General features: G+C 34.1%; 1 protein-coding gene across 2 annotated transcripts in view; it reads right to left on the bottom strand.

Moving 5' to 3' along the window:
* Positions 1 to 18603: 18603 nt before the first annotated feature.
* The window catches only part of Glra3 (glycine receptor alpha 3), a 119419-nt gene continuing 114580 nt past the window's right edge, over positions 18604 to 23442 (bottom strand). The window contains exon 10 of one of the 2 annotated variants that reach the window (XM_042701501.1): positions 18604 to 18899. In XM_042701501.1, the coding sequence (XP_042557435.1) occupies positions 18621 to 18899 (279 nt within the window). In that variant the 3' untranslated portion in view covers positions 18604 to 18620. The remainder of the gene's footprint in view (positions 18900 to 23442) is intronic. The other variant, XM_042701506.1, reaches the window with a different exon arrangement.

The following is a 23442-nucleotide window of genomic DNA, read 5'->3' as shown; positions in this document are numbered from 1 at the left end:
ATTTATATAGTAAACTACATAACAATTTTAGGACCTGACAAGTATAGCATACTACTTTAGAATAGCCATACAAAGTAGTAGTAGAGTATATACTAGTAGTAGTGCATATACTAAACTTAACAGATTAATACAGCTTTAAAAACAATAGTCTATGAAGTATATTTCAATAAACAAGCTTAAAATTGTCTAGAACCATGTCTTCCTATTTTTAATGACTGAGATAAGGCTGAGGAACACAGTCTTTATGCACAGGAGCAGCTGAATTAAGAATACACTGTGTATGTGAATCCTTTAACAGTGAAACAGTAAGTTGTACAGAATGGTGAGCAAGCAGTTGTTTATTACTGGTATTCTGACATATTTTCCTTGCTTTTCTAATTCTTAACAATACTGGCTTTGCAGTGTTCCGTTCACACACGATGATAAGTGAAAAGCTACTGGTTATCTGGGGACACTGGTTAAAGCAGAAAATTGTTTTTAAACATCTTCCCAGAACCATCAATCATTTCCAGAAGCACATATCATATACCAGTAACATCTGGTGAATCATCATGGTTTGCAAAGCAATATGCACATTAACATATCTCCTAAACATGCCATGAGCTCTGAGTCACAGGGATGAATTGACGTAACACAATCAGCCTTCAGGCACTAGAATAATTCTTCTGAAAGGTTACTTATATTGCTTGTTATATAACACCATTGAGAAAGCTTTCTGTATTGTTTTTGCCTTTGCAACAAAGTAAATCTCTATTGATCGAGATATAATTGTTTTTATTCCCTTTAGGTTGCTTCATGATGTGAAATTGGGTGAGATAGTTAAAAACATCTAGATATTTTACATCAATAGGCATCATTAAAGTGACTTCATTTTCTCCTCTTCAATACTCAATAGTAATAGACACCAAAGTACTATGTTCAAAGTAAAATACTGTATTAATACAACGTACCCACTTATTCTCTTTCTTTCTCTCTTTGTCCTCTTTACATCTCTCAGGTTCTTTGTTTCTCTTATCTATCTTTCTCTCTTTGTCTCTCTTATTTATCTTTCTCAATTCTCTGACTCTCTGTTTTTTAAGTACTGGGTTAAAATTCAGGGCTTCATGGTTGCTAAACTGATGTTCTGGTACATGATCCATGCCTCCAGTACTTTTATGCTCTGGTTATTTGTGAGATAGGGTCTTACTTTTGCTCAGGCTAGCTTGGCCTGTGATCCTCCTATTTATGATTCCCATTGTAGCTGGATGGCAGGGACATGATTTGAAATTTTTTTTTTGCCTTAGCTGGCCTAGAACCACGATTCTACTGATCTCACCTTCCCATGTATGACAAGTGAATGTTATTATGATCAATTGGTAAGATGGTATCTCTTAAACTTTTGCCTAGGTTGGCCTTCAACTGGGATCCTCTCAATCTCTGCCTTGTTTGTAGCTAAGATTAGAGATATGAGCCACTAGATAGAGGCCAACTTCATTGTTGTTTTAATACATTGAATTTTGGTATAATTTACCAAAATCCCAGAATGTACCACAGATATTTTCAATATTTATCAAATATCCCACTGGGGCAATTCTTGTGCAGGTTTAAAGTTGAAGACATCCATTAAAATGAAGTAGTGTAAGAGGAATAAAATATTCAAAATGCTGCAGCTGGCTTTCAGATTTATTCCCCGAGTGTGAACCTGTTACCAAGGAAACATATTGCAAATGTTACTAGACCTCTCACTTACTGGCTTTCTACATGTCTCCAGGGTTCATGAATTCTCTGAACCCATTTCGCAGAGTGCTGCTGGCAGCATCAACTCCTGTTACATTTATAAGTACTCCATTTTCACACACACCTAAGTAGAATTACTTGAAGAAGGTTCCAATTTTCTTTTCAGTGAGAAAGAAACCAATGAGAGAATCTTATAGATTAGAAATCATTTCACCAATTTGAAAAAGAAGTCTGGAGTGATAGCAGTTGTAGAGAACTGAGAATACATAGAGTAAAACACATTCAGAGGTTGTCATGGTAGCAACATTTAGGCTAAATTATCCTGAAAAATCCCTTGTATGTCTCACTTTGCACCACTGGATAGTCTTCGTTGGTTTATTCATAAGGAAACCTCTTATTTACTGAGTACTTGATGTTGAGGTTCCAGAAATAAAATAACAAATGGTCCTTACTTGAAGGAAATGCCATTTCAATGGTGACAGAGACATTATTGTCATGTAGTATGAATATATAAAATAGGGGAAAAGGTAAATATTCTGATGGCATTAGTCCTTATTACTAAACTTCCAACTGGCTCCATTAAGTGGAAAACTGAAAGTGACTAGAGTTGATGTATTTGACAAGCAGATTCCTTGGAATTACATGTATTAGGATTAACTAAACAAGTCTCTGAATTCATAAATCTAGAATTAGGCTATGACTTTCAGCCTTATAATAAAGTGTGTGTGTGTGTGTGCATATCTATCTATCTATCTATCTATCTATCTATCTATCTATCTACCTATGTATCTATCTATCCTTAAGTTCTCTTTTGTTCTTCTTCTGATATTTTTTTCACTAGAAGTAGGTAGTAAAAATTAACCTGACTTAGAGATAAAGAGTATTCAAGTACTATTAGGTTAGATTAAAGTTAGATGTCATGCATGTGGATCAATTTCTTATTTAGTGTGCTATTAGTCTTTCTCTAGTATGTATACCCACATACTAGAGTTTTATGCTTGCTAGGCAGGGTCAGCCTTGAAGCCCTTTTAGCTCTGGTTCTTTTTGAGACAGAGTCTGCTAAATATGCTGAGCAGTGATCTTTATAATAACTAATCTCTAAAATGCCAAGACCTGGGTATGAGAGACAGGAATAAATTTGAAAGAGTCAGAAGATTGCATATTTGTCTTGGAACATTTCAGTTACTCTGAGCTCATCAACTGTATAATAGATTCTGATTTATTAAAAAGTCACATAAAATTATTTTAATTTATTAAATTATTTTATTTAATTAAACTATTTTATTATTTTATTCATTGCAAACCCTAAATTGTTTTTCTCTTCACCATTATTTGGCTTTTAGGCTTGTTTTTCATGGTTTGAAAATGTCTGCTAAGCAGTTTATAAACTGCAATGATATTTTAGTAGTAAATATGTAGTTAGTAGTAAATGTATAGAAATTGAAAGTATACTCTTGGTTTCAACTTTTATAAAGATCATCAAATAAGTAACAGAAACAATAATTAATTTAAAACGTTAACTAAAATGAATACTTGCTTAAAGAAATATGTATACACAAATGATAAACAGGTCAAAGATGCTCAGATTAATTTATTAATACTATTTCAATTCAAGTAATTCTTTTCTTCCTTTTTATTCTCAAATATATGCCTTGTGTACTAAGATTTTAGCAAATTCAGAATTTTCAGGGCTGAAATGAAATAATACTTTTTCCATTATTCTGAAGTCATATAGAAAGATTATATGTTTTTATCTAAATTATTATTTAGCCATATTCATAAATTTTATTTTCATTTAATCATTTTTCACCAGAAAATAGAGAATTGAGAAATTTTATTCAAGCGATTTTAAGAATTAGACATACTTGGAAGAAATGAAACTAATGTCTAAAATGAAATTAAAATTGAAATTTAGCCTTCTATTGAAATAGTCAAAGAAAACATCTAAAAGAATACATGTTTTCACTTAGTAATTTTACTTGCACAATTAAAAATCTTGTTATTTTGAAGACTGATATTTATTGGTACAGACAAATAAGGCAAATAACATGATGTGGAGTTCGAACTACAACTTGATCTTCTTGAAAACGTTTTGACCATAATTCTATGTGTTATTATGTCTCTTAAATATCGGACATATTGTACAGTATCTTCTCTAGTAGTGTGGGCAGTTTATTCAGCTAACCGAACTCACTATGAGGTAGCATTTTAAGATGAAGAATTCTTTAATCTTTTGGTTTGACTTTTATGGTAGTACTGGGGTTTGAACTCATGGACTCTTGCTTGCTGTGCAGACACTCCTCCACTTGAGCTATGCCTCCAGTCAATGGAGGTTTCTTATTTGCTGGAAATGTTCCTGAGAGTAGTAATTAGCTTTTTCTTTTTTTCTTTTTTTTTGGGGGGGGGTGGGGGTTCCTGTCGTGGGCCTGAACTCTGGGCCTGGGCGCTGTCTCTCAGCTCTTCAGCTCAAGGCTAGCGCTCTACCACTTGAGCCACAGCATCACTTTCGGTTTTTTTCTGTTTGCTTATGTGGTGCTGAGGAATCGAACCCAGGGCCTCATGCATGCAAGGCAAGCGCTCTACCACTGAGCCACCTTTCCAGCCCGTAATTACCTTTTTCTTATGTAAAGTTACTTATATGGTAACTTTGTGGAAGATTAAGTAGACCTAAATTAAGCAACAGTGGAACATACATTCAATGTTAGGATGTAAATGGCGATAAGAATGTCTCATATTTTTGTAACTTCAAAGGAAACATACATTCTCAGTATTGTCCGCCCTGTATTTTTACTTATTAAAATTTGCTCAAGAAAGCAGCAGGGCCTCAGTGGTAGTTAAACATTTCCATAAAGAACTATTAATGATGCCGGGTGCTGGTGGCTCACTCCTGTAATCCTAGCTACACAGAAGGCTGAGATCTGAGGATCATGGTTCAAAGCCAGCCTGGGCAGGAAAGTCCATGAGACTCATCTCAAATAAACCACTAGAAAACCCAAAGTGGTGCTGTGGTTCAAGCGGTAGAGCGTTCACCTTGAGCTGAAGAGCTGAGGGACAGTGCCCAAGCCCAGAGTTCAAGCCCCACAACCGACCAAAAAAAAAAAAAAAAATCAATGAGACTAGAATGAGATTTGATGAGAAAATGGGCACCTAGGGCCAATTTTCCAACTGTATATTAAATTTCCTTTATTTTATGCTTTACATTTCATACTCATTCAAATTTTACAGTTTTTCGGGATATTTTCCTCCAGTTTCTCATAATACATTCATCACTGTAGGTAGATGCTGATATCCATCTTTTAGTTTCTAATGCCTTGCTGTAATTTGAAGATAAAGAACATAGGGCATTATGACTTTAGGATTAAGCAAAACTGTCTTATATCTGCAGGCTCCAATTTCATACTTGTAAAATAAAGACATAAGACTAGGTTATCCCCCAAAACTCTATTTAGTGACAACTAAAAGCGTAGTACTGTCCTGACTTGTTGTAGCCTTCCCCTCCCCCTCACATGCCATTTTATGGCAATCTACTGTCCACAATCAGGCTGGGATTAGATTTATTATTGTTGTAACTGACTAACATTTAAATGAGTGACATTTTCAATTCCCAAACCAACAAGAGAGAGCCATCTTGTGGCTTAGGTACAGAGTGGCTTGCTTTTGTAAGATAAAGGATATATAAGCTTTGAAAAACACAATAACCTTAGATAGCTTGTGAAGATTATATCTAAAGTTTTAATTTTAAAGTTCTAGATATGGACTGGGTAGTTGTTTTATAGACAGCTTGGTATGTGGTCTGTCTGAAACTAAGGGTATGTAATACAGAGTATGCTGCGGTCTGTAGTTATTTGCTTATTGGTGAAAGTTTTTTTAAATATGTGCTAAGCCAGACGAGTTGTGGTAGCTAATGAGGCTACCTCAAGGGATTGGACCATTTTGCTTAGGAAATAGTGTAGAGGATATTTCATCTCTTATGTTGTGGACCTAAATTTCTAAGTTAGTATATTCAAACATTTTTTTTTTTTTTTTTTTTTGCGTCCGGTCATGGGGCCTGAACTCTGGGCCTGGGCGCTGTCCCTCAGCTTTTCAGCTCAAGGCTAGCGCTCTACCACTTGAGCCACAGCGCCACTTCTGGTTTTTTTCTTTTTGCTTATGTGGTGCTGAGGAATCGAACCCAGGGCTTTGAGCATGCAAGGCGAGTGCTCTACCACTGAGCCACCTTCCCAGCCCTATTCAAACATTTTTATAACAGGGATTTAAGTATACTAAGACAAAAAGTATACTAAGACAATTTGTAGGGTCATTGCATTTTGTTGCTTGAGACTATAGTATATGACATTAAATGTAAGCATGTTTAGTATAAATAATAGGAAAATTACTTAAAAAATGTTAATGACATTAAATACCACTACATTATTTATTTTTAAAGTTGATTTTTTTAGAAATAAATTGCCCAAGGTAAGTCATGTGCCATGTTTTCACTAACTTTTTTGTGAATTAAAATAATATCTGTCAGTATTTTATTACCTAATGTAAAGTGTTAGTAAAGAGACATCCAATTCAGAACAGTAAATGAATTCTGCTCAGATTTAAAGTGAATTTTAGGGACTAATCCATTTTTACTTCTCGCTTTTCTTCTTGTTTTACAATAGAAAAATAAACACAACTGGAATCTGCCTATGATATTCTTCACAGAAGATCTCAATAACCCAAACGTTAAGTGCATAGGACCATATATAATGAAGCCTATCAATATGAACTCTAAGATACGGAAACAAGAGATTCTTCTTATATTCTCTATGTAGTTATTTTTTCTTTTCTCTTAGTTTTCTGTACCTTGGGTCTTGTATGTAGGCATTATCTTGACCATGTAATTGTAACCCCTCTGTACAGTATGTTCACAATAAAATAAAATAAAATAAAATGAAAAAAAAAGATTATTTGACCTTGGAAGGGAAAGGGAAGCACAGAAACAGGACAAAGGATGAACTAATGCAACATTGATATTCACTTGATACTATATTGGATATGAAACTTACAACTGGGGGTGGGGAGGGGTAAGCAGGAGAAAAGGAGGGATGGGGAGATAGTGTTTAAAAAATGTAGTCATTACCTTAACTGTGTAACTGTAACTCCTCTGCTCATCACCTTTTCAACAAAGATACAATTCACACACACACACACACACACACACACACACACACACACACACACACACACACACACACACACACACACACACACACACACACACACACACACACAAAGATGTAGGGCACCAGAACCAAATACAGTGAAAACAGGGGTTATATGCATCTTTCTAACTTGAGGAGAGGAAGGGAAATAAGAAAATGCTGAAAAAAGGATACAAGTTGACCCATTGTAACAATGAGATGTACAAGACACTATTTTGCAAACAAACTTTACAACTTGGTGGGGGGTGGGGAAGGAGTTGGGGAGGTGTGGATGGAAGGGATGGTAGGGGAAAAACAAAGGAGGGGGTAATAATGCTAGATAGGAAATGGACTCATTACCCTACTCATGTAATTGTAACCCCTCTTTACAATAAAAAAATATAAAAAATACAAATACAACTCTTGAGCTGGAAATACATCTTAATTTAATATGGCCAAAGCATCAATTCAAATTTCGTCATTTAAAAGAGAGTTGCATTTGGCTTACAGATAATTGATTACCTAAAAAGTACTAAATAATGTAAAAAGCAATAATGTCTGCTTCTGCCTGTGGCCCATGCTCCTGCAGTGTGACTTCCTCCCTGGCTTTGCTACTGAAAGTGGCGGAAGTGTTCCTGTTTGTCACTCCTTGAGATTTTCATGCTAGATTTTTGCTACTGATGGAAAATAAGGAAAGCAGCCTGAAATCATAGTTTAACGAACATATTTAGTGAAATGAAATAGACAAAACTGTCTTTTTTTTTTTTTCATGAGACTTAACCCATTATCAACCTTATTCAAGAACTCTCTGGTAATTGAACCAATTCCTGTGGTTTTGGATTATTCTACTGTGTATCACATACTTTGATGATTTGAAAAAAGTCTGTTTCTTCATCTTTCTGTGCATTTTTTTTTTAAGAATCAGTAACAAAGAAAAAATATTGGGTTACTGCCATAGTATTGTAAGTATGTCAAGCAAGGTCAGTCTGTAGGATTTTACTCTTTTTGGTTGGGAAATAATTGTTTTAGTAAAACCTTATAATTCCTATTATTATTTACAACAATTCATTTAGAAATTCTTTGTTGTTTAGCTTTCAGGAAAAAAAAAGCACTGACATCAACTCTACAGAGTTATTATTCGTTTTCCTTTTCTGGGGCTTGAAGTCAGGGCCTGGATAGGAAGCTGTCCTTGAGTTTTTTGTGCTCAAGGCTAGCACTCTACCACATGATCCACACCGCCACTTCCAGCTTTTTCTCAGTAACTACTCAGAGTAAGAGTCTTAGAGAATTTTCTGCTTGGGCTGGCTTTGAAATGCAATCCTCAAATCTCAGACTCCTTGAGTTGCTAGGATTATAGTTGTGAGCCACCAGCATCTGGCTTTAGAATGAACACTCTATATTCATTTTTGCAATCCCAGAGCTATTAGGCCATACCATGACAATTAAATGCCATTTAATTTTGAACAAATATCCATTATTTCGATAACATGTTTTCAAAATATTTCTCATGTCACACATAGAATATGGATAATAATAGAATGTATTCCTTAAGGAAATACCAAAATATCAGTCATATTCTTCTGAGCTTGTTTTTTTGATGAGATTCTAAGTTGACAAAGGTCCTAACATGAGTTTCATCAAGGACCTATTTAGTTCAATTCTAGCAGGAATTCTGCTAGGTCAATTTGGTAAAAAAAAAAAAAAAAGCCTTGCCCTTGATATTTGATCAAATTTTGACTTCCGTCTCCTGATAGATAACTTATTACCTCAGCTTGTCTTCAACAAGAATCATGCTGAGTTAAATTGTTTAGAATCTCCACCTTATACTGTCATTTTATATGTGTGGCAATTTTAATCTACTGTCGGATTTGACATTTGTCCATAAATCTCCACTTGTTTTTGTTATATTCAGAATGGAAGTTGGTTCTGAACTGATAGGTTTTGCCCTGTTGTATTAGGCCATGCTTTCATTGTTTTAACATAGAGGTAGCACTTTTTTTTTTTTGACAATATTTCACTTTGAGCTCCCAGTTATCAGCTAGCCATATGAATTTTCAGATAGGGTAAAGATTATTCACTGGCCAACTTGATAAGGCAAGACATTAAAACATTAAAAAGGTTATTTAAAAGATTAAAATCGAGGGCCTGTGAAGGTGGCTCAGTATTGCATGCAATAGGCCTTGGGTTTAATTTCTCAGCACCACCTAAGCAGAACAAGTCAGAAGTGGCATTGTGGTTCATGGCAGAGCACTAGCCTTGATCTGAAGAGCTGAGGGACAGCACCCATGCCGAGTTCAGGCCCCACGATCAAAAAAATAAATAAAAATTAAATAAAAATTAAATGAAAACAAAAAAATTCCAAGTCTTTCCATTTCCTAACAAATGGGGCAATGTCATTCTTTCTGATGGAGGCATAGAATTCTATTTTCTTCATCCATTCATCTACTGAAGGGCATCTGGGTTGGTTCCATATCTTAGCTATGGTAAAAAATGCTGCAATAAACATAGTTGTGCTGTTAGCTTTAGTATGGTCTTGTTTGTGATCATTCGGGTAAATGCCCAAAAGTGGGATTTGAGATGTACAAGACGTTATACAAACTTTACAACTTTGGCATGGATGTGGGGGAGGGAGGACAGAGCAGTGTGTGTGGGGGGTGATGGGAAGGGATGGTAAGGGAAAAACAAAGGAAGAGGCAACAATGCTTGATAAGAAATGTACTCATTACCTTGCCCATGTAATTATAACCCCTCTGTATGGTATTTTCACAATAGAAAAACTTTAAATCCAAATATCTAAATATTTATCATATACTATAGTTGGTTAAATTTGGTTTCATTCCAAACTAAGGTTCCCATGAATGTGTAATTAGCAATGTAATTTATTCAAAATTAAAATAAGTAATATATATAGAAAATGTGTTCACTAAGAAAAAAAAACAATGTTCAGCAAGAGGAAATTGACATAAATTGTGTTCAGGGAAATAAACCCTGAGTGGTGTGGAGAATCAGTGAGCATATTTTAAACCATGGTAGTACAAATTAGTATCAATATCTCTCCACTGTTTGGGTAGTTACATTTATTCATACATATGTCACATAAATACCTATTACTAAAGATGCCTCTAGTACTTAAACATGACTTTGATGTTCTGGTGGCACTGCAGTCGAAGTTGAGATGATTTTATGACACAAACCATTGTGACAGTTATTGAAAGCCAACTGATGAGGAAAACTGCACCAATTTGTATAGGAAATTTCAATCTATAAATTTTATTAAACCTTATGCTGATCAGTACATAAGATTATATATCTATAATTGTAAAAACAAAGATACTTCAAAAATGAGACATCAGTTATCATCATTTACCAAATGTAATATATTCTTCAATTGTTTTTAACTGATTTTTTTCTCTTTTCTTTTATGGTTCTGGGATCAAACCCATAACGTTGCACTCTCTAGGCAAGTGCTTTGCCACTGAGCTACATCCCAGCCCCTTTCTTTCTTTTTTTTTAAATTATTATCTTAAAGTAGTTGTACAAAGGGGTTCAATTCGACTCGTCAATTTATAAGTACAATTCATCTTGATCAATGTCATCTCCTCATTGTCATCAATGTCATTCTCCTACATCTTGCCCAACTTCAATTTCTTATGTAATACATTTTCTTCTATTTCTTTACTATTATATTATCATTAAACGCCAGCCTGATTGTTATGGAGGAAAAGTTAAATTGAAGTTGAATAATAAAAAAATGAAAGGTTGGGCTGGGAAGGTGGCTCAGTGGTAGAGCACTTGCCTTGCATGCCTGAGGCCCTGAGTTCGATTCCTCAGCACCACATAAGCAAAAAGAAAAAAGCCTGAAGTGGCGCTGTGGCTCAAGTGGTAGAGCGCTAGCCTTGAGCTGAAGAGCTGAGGGACAGCGCTCAGGCCCAGAGTTCAGGCCCCACGACTGGACCCCCCCCCCAAAAAAAATGAAAGGTTAGCATTCCTCTTTGAAATACTGTGTATGGGTAAGTAAAGTGACAGTGATTTATGCAATAAACAAATCTTAAGCAAAAAGCTTTCAAGCGAATAAACAACACTAATAGAATAATGCCAAATCATTTTTTCTGTTTAGTAGCTCATCTTTTCTCACCCAATTTTAGAAGAAAAAGCTCACTCATGATTTCCCATAATGGCAAGAATGAATTATAGCTTTTTAGGATAATATATTTCTGGATTTTATAATCCTAAGTGTAATAGTTTCCAATAGAACAGAAATGAAGTATGATATTGGTCTAGATATAATGGTTTCCAAGAGAACAGAAATGGAGTATGATTTTTTTTTGTCAGAAATAAACTTTGGTCTAAAAAATTAGAAAGGATATCAATATTATTGAAAAAGTGTTAAATTTTATTGTTTTTGGTCAAATGATCTGCAGTTACATGAGAAATACCAAATATATCATTCATGGATTTATGACTCATTAGAAAGTTTGTTAGCTGCAAAATTAAACTGAAAACAATATAATGAAGTTAAATTGATAAAGTGAGATAGCAATTTTAAAATACATTTCCCATATACTTTCCTGTAAAAAAAAATGACATCACTGTGGACAGAAGAAAAGACTCAGGCAGAAGATTCAAGAAGCCATGTTTTAGATTTACAGAAAATAACACCACAAAATAGCAAACACTTTTTTGGAGGGAGAGTAATCTTTTGAAATATCTGTTTCTTGAATAATTAAACTGCTTAATATGTTGAGATAGTCCATGAAAAACACTTGGCACATTTTCTTTTCATTTTGTTTTCCCATAACACATTATATAAGAACCATAAAATGTCAAGGTACTTCAGTCTATTTTTCTCCAGTATTATTATCTATCTTACATTAAAATGCAAACCTAAGGAAAAGCTACTGCATAATTCATAGAGATAAAAGTGAAGGAATGCAAAATTATTCAAGCAAGTTCAAATACAGCTTTGCATTTGAATCCTCTTTTGACATTTAATCCATGTTCCTTCCCTTCTCACTCACGTTAATAAGCCAGGTTAGACAACATGGAAGGAAATGGGATTCTCTGAAGACCTTTTAACTAAGACCACCCCAGAGAAAACCCAACTACTTAAATAAAACTTAGCTAGCTCATTATATTTTTATTATAGCTTTATTCTAAAAATATGAATGATGTGGATAATGAATGATTTTTAAAATACATATTATTTTGTAGAATTCTATATAGTATCTTCATGCTTGAAATATGTTTTTGAATCTGTAATTTATAAAAACTAAATTATTTAAGACATTTAACATTATAACAGATAATTTATATAGATTTTTTCCCAATTTTTAATCCATTTGCCTATATGGACAATTGTATATGTCACTATTTTTTGATGCTGAGGATATATTGTCATCTTTTGATATTTAAAGTGCTCTAGTGAATTAATGAAATAAAAGTAAAGTTGGTGATAAGGATATAATTGATCCTAAACACTAGCAGCAACTATTATAAAATATATGATGGGCTTTCTAATAAGAATGGAAGACACTGGTTTTCAAGGAGCAAAAATAATTTTATGATAAATATAAACTCTTTTTTTTTGTCAACAGAATAATGGAACAGTAAAGTAGCTGTTCTCAGAGCTTCACATCTGTATGTGGCTGGTAAGAGAATGTAGGAACTGCAATGGTGAAAATCCTGAGGCTCAGAGGAAAACTCAAAGTTTTATTTTTAATTACACAGACAAGTGAGAGACAAAGTAGGTTGTTTAAAGTAAAAACAGTTACAAAACCTTAAAAGTATTGAGTCATATGTAAAGAATAGGCTGGGTATGTTCACATCAGTCCTCTGATTTGTCAAATTTGGTCAATAGTAAAGCATTCTTTCATGCTAAAGACACCTATGTGAGAAATTGGCAGTGATAAATACACAGAAGGTATTGAATGTGTATTTGTTTTATTACTGCTTGAATTGTTTCTAGGTCCAGAACATACATACATTCCAATTTTTAAATTCTGGTTATATGTTATACATTTAAGAACGTATGGAGCTGGGCACCGGTGGCTCATGCCCGTAATTCTATCTATTTAAGAGGCTAAGATCTGAAGATTGCAGTTTGAAGCCAGCTTGAACAAGAATGCCCAACTAACAAAATGCTGGAAGTGGAGCCGTGGCTCAAATGGTAGAGCTAACCTTGAGGAAGAATAAAAGCCCAGGGATAATGCCCATACTCTGATTTCAAGCCCAAGATACTCTCTCTCTCTCTCTCTCTCTCTCTCTCTCTCTCTCACACACACACACACACACACACACACACATCTTGTTAAAATGTATAAGGGATTCTGATATATGAAAAAAATTTAGAATATTAAAAATAATACTTCATTGCCTTTTTTTTACATAGTGCTTTTACCATAAAAATACTGAAAAGACTATAACACAAAATGTCATCTAATATTATTAGTTGTATTATGGAAGAACGATTTGCCAAACTTTATTCTTCAAAGATAGTGTAAAAGTTATTATTGTTAGGAATAGCAGTAGTAGTCATATTTATGGTGGGAATTAAACCCAGGATATCTCACAGGCTAGGTGAGCACCAAGCCACCACAAACTTAGACCCTAAGTAGTGTCATAGAATTTATTATTAACAGAGACAAGGTGATTTGATCCAGATAACTTTGTTCATGTGATTTGAGGAAAAATATGGAAAGGAGAAGAGACAGTAGACAGGAGGAAGAGAGAGAAGAGTAGAAGAGAAGAGAAGAAAGAAGAAAGAATCTGCTGAGTAGGACATTTCTTATAAGAAAAATGTGAATCAAGAGGAAAATCATGTTCTAATATACTGTATTGGAAGACAGTTAATTGTCTTACAGATTCAGCATGTAGTTCTTAATATTTGGTGGCCTTTCAAATATGTACTTAATAAGTAAACAAATTTTGAGGTCAAAATGAGAGCCAATGAAATGATGAATACTTTTTTCCCCTTCAGTTTTCATGGGGTAGATGTTTAGTATTTATGACTCCAGAGATTATCTGTGTGCCTAGTTAGAGGCTTTTTTTCTTCTCTGATCACTGAGATGGTCATAAGTATTCCTACATTGTTGTAAATGGAATTGAAGCCCCAAGGATGCATAGTCATGAAGGCACCAAAGAGAGCAAGACTCTGTCTTTAATATAATTCCAATATGTGTGTGTGTGTGTGTGTGTGTGTGTGTGTGTGTGTGTGTGTGTGTGTGTGTGTGTGTGTGATTGCTACTGCCACTCTCAGCTTTCTTTGTCATGGCTGGTACTCTGCCATTTGAACCACACTTTCAGTCCAGAATTTTTGATGGTTAGTTGGAGCTAGAGTCACATAGACTTTTCTGTCTGGGCTAGTTTCAAACCACAAAATTCTAAATCTCAGCCTGCACATCAATTAGGATTACTAGGATTAGAGGAGTGGTCCACCAGCCCCTGATTAAACTACTAATCTTTGTGGGTTTTTTTTTTTCAATTGCCCATTATTCAATAGGTTCAGTTAAAGAAGAAGTTCTTGGGAGACACTGTCCAAAAAGAAATGTACTTATCTGACTTATGGAACTGTAACTCCTCTCTCTGTACATCATCTTTGTAATAACAATTTTAAAAAGGTAAAAATTAAAAGTTATTGGGCCTGGGAATGTGGCTTAGTGGTAGAGTGGTTGCCTAGCACGCATGAAGCCCAGGGTTCGATTCCTCAGTACCACATAAGCAGAAAAAAACAGAAGTGGTGCCATGGCTCAAGTGGTAGAGCGCTAGCCATGAGCACAAAGAGGCTCAGGGACAGAGCCCAGGCCCTGAATTCAAGGCCCAGGACTGGCAACAACAACAACAACAACAACAACAAAACACAAAAAAATTAAGTTAAAAAGAAAAAGTTCTTCTCAAAGTTATTTTTTTAATTACACTGGAGATTTTTAATTTTGCTTGATGCTGTTAGATAATTAGGGGTCTAGATTTAAGGCATATGTGGAATTTGAGATTTAAAAAGTTATGCAGATTTTACAGCTAAATTCTTCATTATAATGCACATGAAGTTTGCAGCTGACAATGCAAGTTTACAGTTTGTCAGCCTTCACAATGCTTACCAGCATAGCACAAAACCCAGTAAATAATGATCTAGTTCAAAAATTGAATACATATAATCGCAAGTAAAGTAGTTAGTATAACTCTGCTTAGTAGACAGGTATAATTGCAGTTACAAAGATGAAAAAAATTTCTGTGAGTCACTATGGTAATTCTGACTAATTTCAGTGAACTAAAATAATCTCTATTTTTGTAAGCTATGTTTTCATTGATTATATTTGTTTTGAATACACTGTCAAAAATGGAACTTTTATATGGATAGAAGCCACATTCATTCTCCTAATCTGCTGATCAAGTCCGTTATTTTATTGTTTTAGCATCAACATAAACTGTTTTTTTTTTCATGCTGTATATGTTTTTTTTTCTTCCTAGTTCATCATTATGTAGAGAGAAATATAGGTGATATACTTTGAAATTTTGTGTTACTCTCTATGATGCAAGATGTGTGAAATCTATGTTGAAGTAAAACACATGATGACAATCAAGGATGGTTAATAATTTGTCTGATGCTTATTTAAACCATTTACCTTCTCTACAGTTTTGCTCTTAGCTGATACTTGTCAAACTTTTGAAACCACTCAGGAAGTTCTAAAGACCCTTGGCTTTCTTGTCTTCATAATGATTCTGCAATCTATTTTAAGTTGTAAATTTCTAGCTCTTAGTTACAGAGTAAGTCCAGTTTGAATTGTTGGTCAAGGGACTAGGTACACATATATTAACTGCAGAGCAAGAATTTCTAAAAAGTGATATGCTGTGGAATGAAATATGTAAATGGTTATGAAGCACAATTTATTTTTAAGGTGATATAAACAGCACAAAATTTTGTACTTCCCATCATGGCTGTTTCCATAGAAATCTAACCTAAATATACTTTAATGAGTATACATTCACACTTTTGAAATTCCTCACCAATTCCTGGTTGGCTTAGTGTAAAAATATTATGGTTTAGATTTGAGAGTATAGCTCATTTATAGAATGCTTGCATTCTACAACACCCTGGGTTCAATTCCAAATATTCCAACAACAACAATCAGGACAATGAGAATGAGAATAAGAAGAACAAAAATAGATTAAACATTTCTGATTCGAGGCAAATGCTATATCAAGATGTTATAGTTTTCCATTTTTATAGGATCTATAAGAGTTCATTAGTTCACTATATCAAATACACTCTTTTAAACTTAATGGATTAACTAATGTTCACTTTGTCCTAGCAGTCCTGCTGGTTTTGTTTTGGTTTTAGTGCAGAAAGGCAATGGTAAATATAGTGGTAAAGCAGAATTCTGCATGAGGAAAGCAGAATTTTGATATAGAGAGATTTTTGTGGCTGGCAAGTGTTCTCAAAATTGGTGTTTTTTTCAGTTTTGTTTTTTTTTAAATCAATGTGAAATCTTTTACTATGTGGAAGCAAGCACTCTCTGAATTCCTTTGCGAAGTTGTGTGCTTATGTTCATTATATTCTTGTTTTTTGCTTCTGGAATTCACTTAATTTAAGCAATGTTAAGATAACTCTTGAAATAATATGTATAAAGTATCAGAAAAAATGAATTCAACTATTTTAGGGTCATATGGAGGCAGTGTTGTTAACCATTTCTTCAGACCTTCTAGTTGATGCTCAGGGAATGGAAATAGTGGCTGTGTTCTAGTCTTGAGTGTGGGCATATGCTTCCATGCTTTTGTAAGACACCAGCATTTAACTTACGGATCAGTAGTCCTCAAGGTAAGTAAAGGTAAGTAGAGTTTTTTCAACTGTGTCATTTACATTGTATTTGTAATTATTACTTGTTCAAAGTAATTATTTAAAAAGGGAAGTGACTTGGTCCTTCATTAGCAAACATTCCCAAGCATTGATTTTTTTTCAAAAGTTATTATTTAAAAAAAAAAAGACTGAATGCACCAAAGTATAGAAATACTGGAAAGTTTCAGTTTAAAATGGCAGTTTCAGCTAATAGTTAAAGAGTAGTTGAAGGTCAGACTATAGTACCATTCAGTTCAAGAACTGGCTTTTCTAGTATACTTTTGGGCAAGTAGCTTGTTTAATGTTTAAACTTTGTAAATAACTTGATGCACTGAGTTTTCGTTCGAACAACAATTAAAATTTGTAAAAAGCATTCTGAAATCTTTTTCGAGTTAATTAATGGCATTAATGGTAAAAAATATTTTCTTAAAAAATAGTAAAACTGAAAAAGAATCAGAATCTGGTTCAGTTTCACTAAGAATGCCATCATGATCATCACCTAACTCCACTGCTCAGAAGGAGCAAATGGTGCTTGTAGTGGAAATGATGCCAAGGGATCATTGATAAATTTTAAGTAAAAACCCATTTAAAATTATTCAAAACTTGTAAATGGTACACATTTTGAATTCATTCACTTCAGAAATATTAAAACAATTCTTTTTTAGAATAGGACATAGAATGGACTCTATTAATAGAATGAGCATATTTACATCATTTAGAATTTTAAAAATCTCTTCTGTTTAGAGAGAGTTTAAACCCTTAAAGCTTGTAGGAAACTGCTCTTATTTTTTAAAAAGTCTTTCATGAATCTATTTGTATTTTATTCATTACATTATTACCAAAATGTAAGTATTTTAATTCCATCAAATTGTAAGACTTATTCCAAACAAGAACATAAAGACATTATTGATCTTTGCTCAATAACATCAAAATATTAAACATAATTAATACAGACATTTAGACAGCTATTAAAATCTAAAAACAAACATGCTGGTTTGAATTTTTCAGTGCTTGGCAATAATTAAAAATGCATAGCTTAACCATGTGCTTGACCTTAGACAAAAGGCTGAGAAGTGATTACTATACTTTTTATGTAAAAACAAAAATATTTTCACCGTTTTCATCTCTATTCCTAGAGATATGAAGTTTAAGAAAAGTAACTTTTGTAATTTACTTAGCCACTTCGTTTCAATTTCCATGGAAGGAAATTTTAGCATACTAAAAATGTGAATGTAGTGTTTAATAGAAGTCTTTTAATATTTTAAATTTAAATTTTGTCATCACACATGTTGATAGTATATTGTTTCTATAGTTAATTCTGTACAGGTCCATTTGAATTTTTCACTGACTTATTTGATTTCTTTCCTGTTTTGAAGCTATGGTATATGAAAATAATTTTACATCTCAAGTTATTTTTTATTATGCTCATCGTTTTTCTTTTTACTTTAATAAAATTTACTATACATATTTTGCTTCCATAACATTTACTATCACAGATTAAAAACCAGGAAATTTTAGAGTAGTTTTCATATCTACTATTATGTCATCTTATATAACATATAAACATATTGGCAGTTAAGCTTTACTTACACGATTGACTGTGAAAACCCAGATCATCTTGGATATATATTAAACAGCATCCTCAGAACATATATTTCAGATCTGTTAAAAGAATCTTAACCCGTCTCATGACTTCATAGAGACAATCAATAACCACCTTTCTTCATATGCCATTTTACTGCAATGGCTCTTCATTTGTACATCTCATCCATACACACAAGCACACACACACACACACACACACACACACACACACAAAGCATACACACACACACACACACACACCCCTATGGCAATGAAATAGTCTTCTGAATTAAACATCTTTTCTGTGTGTCCTCAGAGGTTTAATCTTGTTGCTGATGAATATCTTCATGCCTAAGGATCTTATAGATAACCCAGTAGAAAATGTTAAAAATCAGGAAAGCTAATGGGAAGCAGGCTCTGGAGATGGTGTCTATCTTCTTGGCTCGGTCGATAAAGACCTTCCTCATTTCATCGGGGCTTTTTGGCATTACCTGGGCAGGATGGTTTGGGCCCTTTGCAGTTATACCGTCTTTTGCTTGCAGACACGGTCCCATTCCATAGGCTGCAAAGCTGAATCGACTTTCCCTTACCTCATCATCCTGCTTAAGAAAAATAGTAATAAATCTTTTCAGTAATGGAATTGGGCATGTATAGCAAGCATTTCAGCCTAAGCTGTAACAGACCATTATGACATTATGACATATGTCTTCAATAATATGAGGAAAAAAATAAGTGAAGCATATGAGCTAAGGTTGCATCTTTTTGCTTTGAACTTTATCCTGCAGCATTGTCTATATATGCCTATTCATTAGTAGGAAGCTCTCGAAAGGTATGATTTAAAGAAAAAAAACCCTAGAATTCTGGTATCTTTGGACAGACAGAATAACTGAGTATTGAAGTGAAAGGAAAAAAAAGTATTTGGGATATTGTGTTATAAATGTTCACATACTAAATTTTGGTTTGACATTTTGCACCCATATGTGCCAATATGTGATGTCAAGAGGGAAAATACAATCCTTGACTGAATTTTTCTTTCTCATGGAGATAACCTTTTAATACCTGTTTCCTACAATTCTAAGTTACTTCCTTGGAAAATACAGTCTAGAACAATAACACTACTTTCTTGGTAATCCTTCACATGGTTTCTCTGTTTTACACGAATTCTTTCTGATACTTATAAGATTGCTTTATGTTTTTGATAACTGTATATTCTAATTTATATACATTTTTTGGACAGAAGTTTATTTCATGTTCAAGGATAACCTTTTAGAAGCTTATCTTCACAACTAATACTCTTCTGACAGCTGTCATTCCTTTTAAAAGTGGCAAATTAAGAAGAACTGCCAATGCATTTCAATAAAGGAAAAATTATTTAATAACTATATGATAAAATGTGTGATAGAAAAATAGGTATTAAATAATATATGATAGTATTCACTAATAATTTAAGGCATTTATTTACAATGGGTTAATAGTTGACTTCCAAAGAAAAGGAATTTTCTGATACTAAAGATGAAAAGCAATAATTAATTAAATATAGTTCTATCTACCATATAAAAGATGAAAACTCATCAGCTCAGGCTCATGATAATTGCTATGGGTCAATGAAAATGACTAGCTAATAAGCAGCATTATATAATATAAAGTTAGAAACGATACAGTTGGAAAATATAAATGATAAGATACACTAAAAATGAGGAAATGATGGAAATTCCTTCACTGACATACAAAATGTCTTTTTGGAGGGGATGAGTTTTGAAAGTAAGGGAACTCTACCTGAAAAACGAAAGCATATAATTATTGGAAAACATTTTAATTGTAATATAAATGAACAATTGTATTTAATAGAATCATGTGAAAAAGAAGTTGAGAGTTCAAATCACCTGGACCCACTAGTCCACTCTTGTCATCTGGACAGGAAATCAGTTTTTCTGTATTGTTTAATACGCAATTCACTTAGGCTACCACTTCTTTGGCTCCCATGAAAATTTTGTGGTAAACTTATTTGCTTTGAATTTGTGTATGTTTTGAATAGAAGTATGAATACTAGGGATTAAACTATTGTTATGTAAGGAGTAAAAAAAATCCTATTAACTTGGTAAAATTTAGTGGTGTACAAAAGTTACCAGGGTAATTGGAACTATGATGTGTGCAGATCATCTGAATTTTGTTAAAGTATAATACTGCCTTTTAAATGCTATCAAATGATATGTTTAAAAATCTATCTTAAAATAAGACAAAAATAACTTTTTCAATCAACATTTTCATTCATATATCGGTAAATTAATTGTGAAACTCCTTGACAAATGTTTAAATGTCAGAATTTTATCTTCTGTACCTGAAAAAGCAGAATTCACTGATAACCTTTCTGACTGTTCTTTACAACCTTCAGACACCTCAGCTGCTTATGTCAGTCAAAACAAGGATAGTCCACTTGAAATTAACCTTTTAGGTGAGGTACTAAGGTTTTTGCCAGTTGTGTCTTTCTACACGTCTGTCAGGAAGGGTTCACACTAGACTCAGACTATAGTTTCCTTGCAAACAATAGTGCTAAATAAATGGACAATTCCTTTGCTTTGAAGGGCCAGATAGAAGGCTCACATGTGCAGGCAGGGAATTGTGGAGAAGTTATACACAAGGCTACAGACCGATGGCCCATGGGCCTGATGGTTTACTATAAAACAGACACTGCCACTTCTCTGTGTCAAGGAAACGACATATGCACTTGGCTTTTGTGCTTGCATGTCCTGTGTGGGTGATGGGATAACAGAAGCCTTGCTTTTTTAGAGACTACTGAGTCTTGTGAGGAGTAACTACAATAGTAGGTTAAATCCTACTGGTTCTGGGGAATTCTGAGACAAACTGAACCCTAAATATCGCCAATGGACACAGAAGCTGACCAGGTTTTAATGTTCTTTATTTGTGTGTGTGTGTGTGTGTGTGTGTGTGAGTGAGAGAGAGAGAGAGAGAGAGAGAGAGAGAGAGAGAGAGAGATGAACAAAAGCTATTTGTGCTAAGGTCTGAAGGAAATCTTATACTAGATCTGTGCTGGGTTTGAGGTAACAAAAAGTCTAGCTTATCTTGTGACTATGGATGGCACCGATTTATTCCTTGTTTAAGTGTTGGCTGGATGACCCAACACTAGAAAAGATAAAATTGAGGAGGAAGCAGTCCAAAATAGAATTAACTTCCTTATTCCCTTTTAGTTGTGAAATCAAAGCCATTTGGGGAGAAAGAAAAGCAATCAGCAAAGCACACAGCTCCTTGACTTAGTTGAAGACGAAAAATCAACCCCCTGGTGGGATGTGAGAGAAGATTATACTTAATATTGATGGTGACAAGATGGTGGTATTTGGCCAATCTGGGAAGTGACACTAGAAACTATATCTTGCACTTGGTCCTTGGGCCACAAGTGAACATGTGTGAGCAATTTAAAAAAACTTTAACTACATCATAACAAGTTACAAGAAATAGGCAAAAATAATTATGGCTTTTAAAATTTAACTCAGTAGATCCAAAAATAACATTTCAATATTTGTTAAAAGTAAAAGCTGAGCAGTTTGAAATTCTGTATGCAATACAAAATTCTTCAAATTTGATGAAGACATGTGTTCATAGTTACTAGACATTTGAACTTACATTTCTAATGCTTAGTAGCCATGAGTATCTTGTAAACCACAAATTAGACAGATGATTATAGGAAAAAGGCATTGGTAGATCCATCCTTTCTTGAAACCTTAGATTATTAACTGAGCAGATATGTTAATGATAAATTTTGAGTTATTGCAACATGAAAAACAATGTTAGGTGCTAACCCCAACTTGCTGCAGTAATTCCTGCCTGTGGAGATACTAATGATCATTTTGATAGACAAAGCCTGGTGTGATGTAAATCTAAGCTCTTATTACTATGGTTCTCTCATTATGAAATAGAACATATCTTAAGAAGAGTAAATATTAAGTTTACTAGCAACTGGGCTGGCTATATTATAACCAGAAATATGTCTATTTAAACTCTATCCTCTATCCTAAATGCTAGTAGACAGACTATGCTTAGAAAAGTCCCTTATGCATGTGACCTTTCTTTTGGGAGAACAGGATGGTGTGTCCACTCATAGGCATATATATTATTGCAGTGGTCATGCTGTGTATTATGAGGGAAAGAAAATCTGGACTATTCAGAGGAAAGATCATGGCCAGATGTAAATCTATTAGCTCTCCTCGGGTGGCTGTAAAGACACCTAATAATACAGAGAAAATGGACAGGATTCCTGTGAACCATTTCCTAGCACATGTACTGCCAGCTGGAAGGTCAGAAATGTGGTACAGGTTCAGCAACTGCCTCCACTGCAGAACCTGTTAGATCTGACCCTTTCATTTCAGAAGATAAATGCAATAATGACAGTCGCTAATGGGAATGAAAGGGACTGACACAGGTTGCTAAATTACTCCTCCATTTGAAGCAGTTGATGCAGATAGACTGAGTTGGGCAAGGATGTCCTTGCCCAATTTTGAGTAGGACTCCAAGGTTATGTCATGCTTTAAACTGAATGGCCAAGGATAGTAAACACGGATTTGGAAAACAGCAGTGAAAAATATGTGGCAATACTACTAAGGCAGAGGAAGCCAGTAAGAGGGATAAACAAGAGGCAGATGGGTAAGGATGGAAGTAAAGGACCAGCTGTGGTGGAAGAGATCATCATCATAAAAATTATAGGTAAGAAATGAAGAATACTGCGCAGCAGTATTGCCTTTGGGTAAATATATAATTGGAAATGAGGTGACACCCAATTTCAGGGTCTTGTTATTTCTGGCTTGAGTCTAATCTGTGGCAAGGCATTTTTAATCCAGTATTAATTAAATGTACAGGAATGAAAGCCTCTAGAACTGCCCAAATGTCCCTCTTAGTTACTATTAAACAACACAAGATTCTAGAAAAGATAATGGAAAATCTCAGTGGCTATTAAGGAAATGGTGGAGCTGAGAACACTCATCCTAATCAAGCCTACCAAGAATAAATAGTTCGTATAAGGTGGATACTGACTATTTGGTCATATTAAAGAATTTCACTAGGACAGCTACTCTAAAAACAGAGATTTGGAAGGTCATGGTTCAATGTCATGCTGGGCAAAAAGTTAGCTAG

Source organism: Dipodomys spectabilis, unplaced genomic scaffold (assembly GCF_019054845.1).
Source record: "Dipodomys spectabilis isolate Male_0828 unplaced genomic scaffold, ASM1905484v1 ptg000009l, whole genome shotgun sequence".
NCBI classification, from domain to species: Eukaryota; Metazoa; Chordata; class Mammalia; order Rodentia; family Heteromyidae; genus Dipodomys; species Dipodomys spectabilis.
Note: the sequence above shows the minus strand (reverse complement) of the source record. Positions and strands in the feature narration are given on the sequence as shown.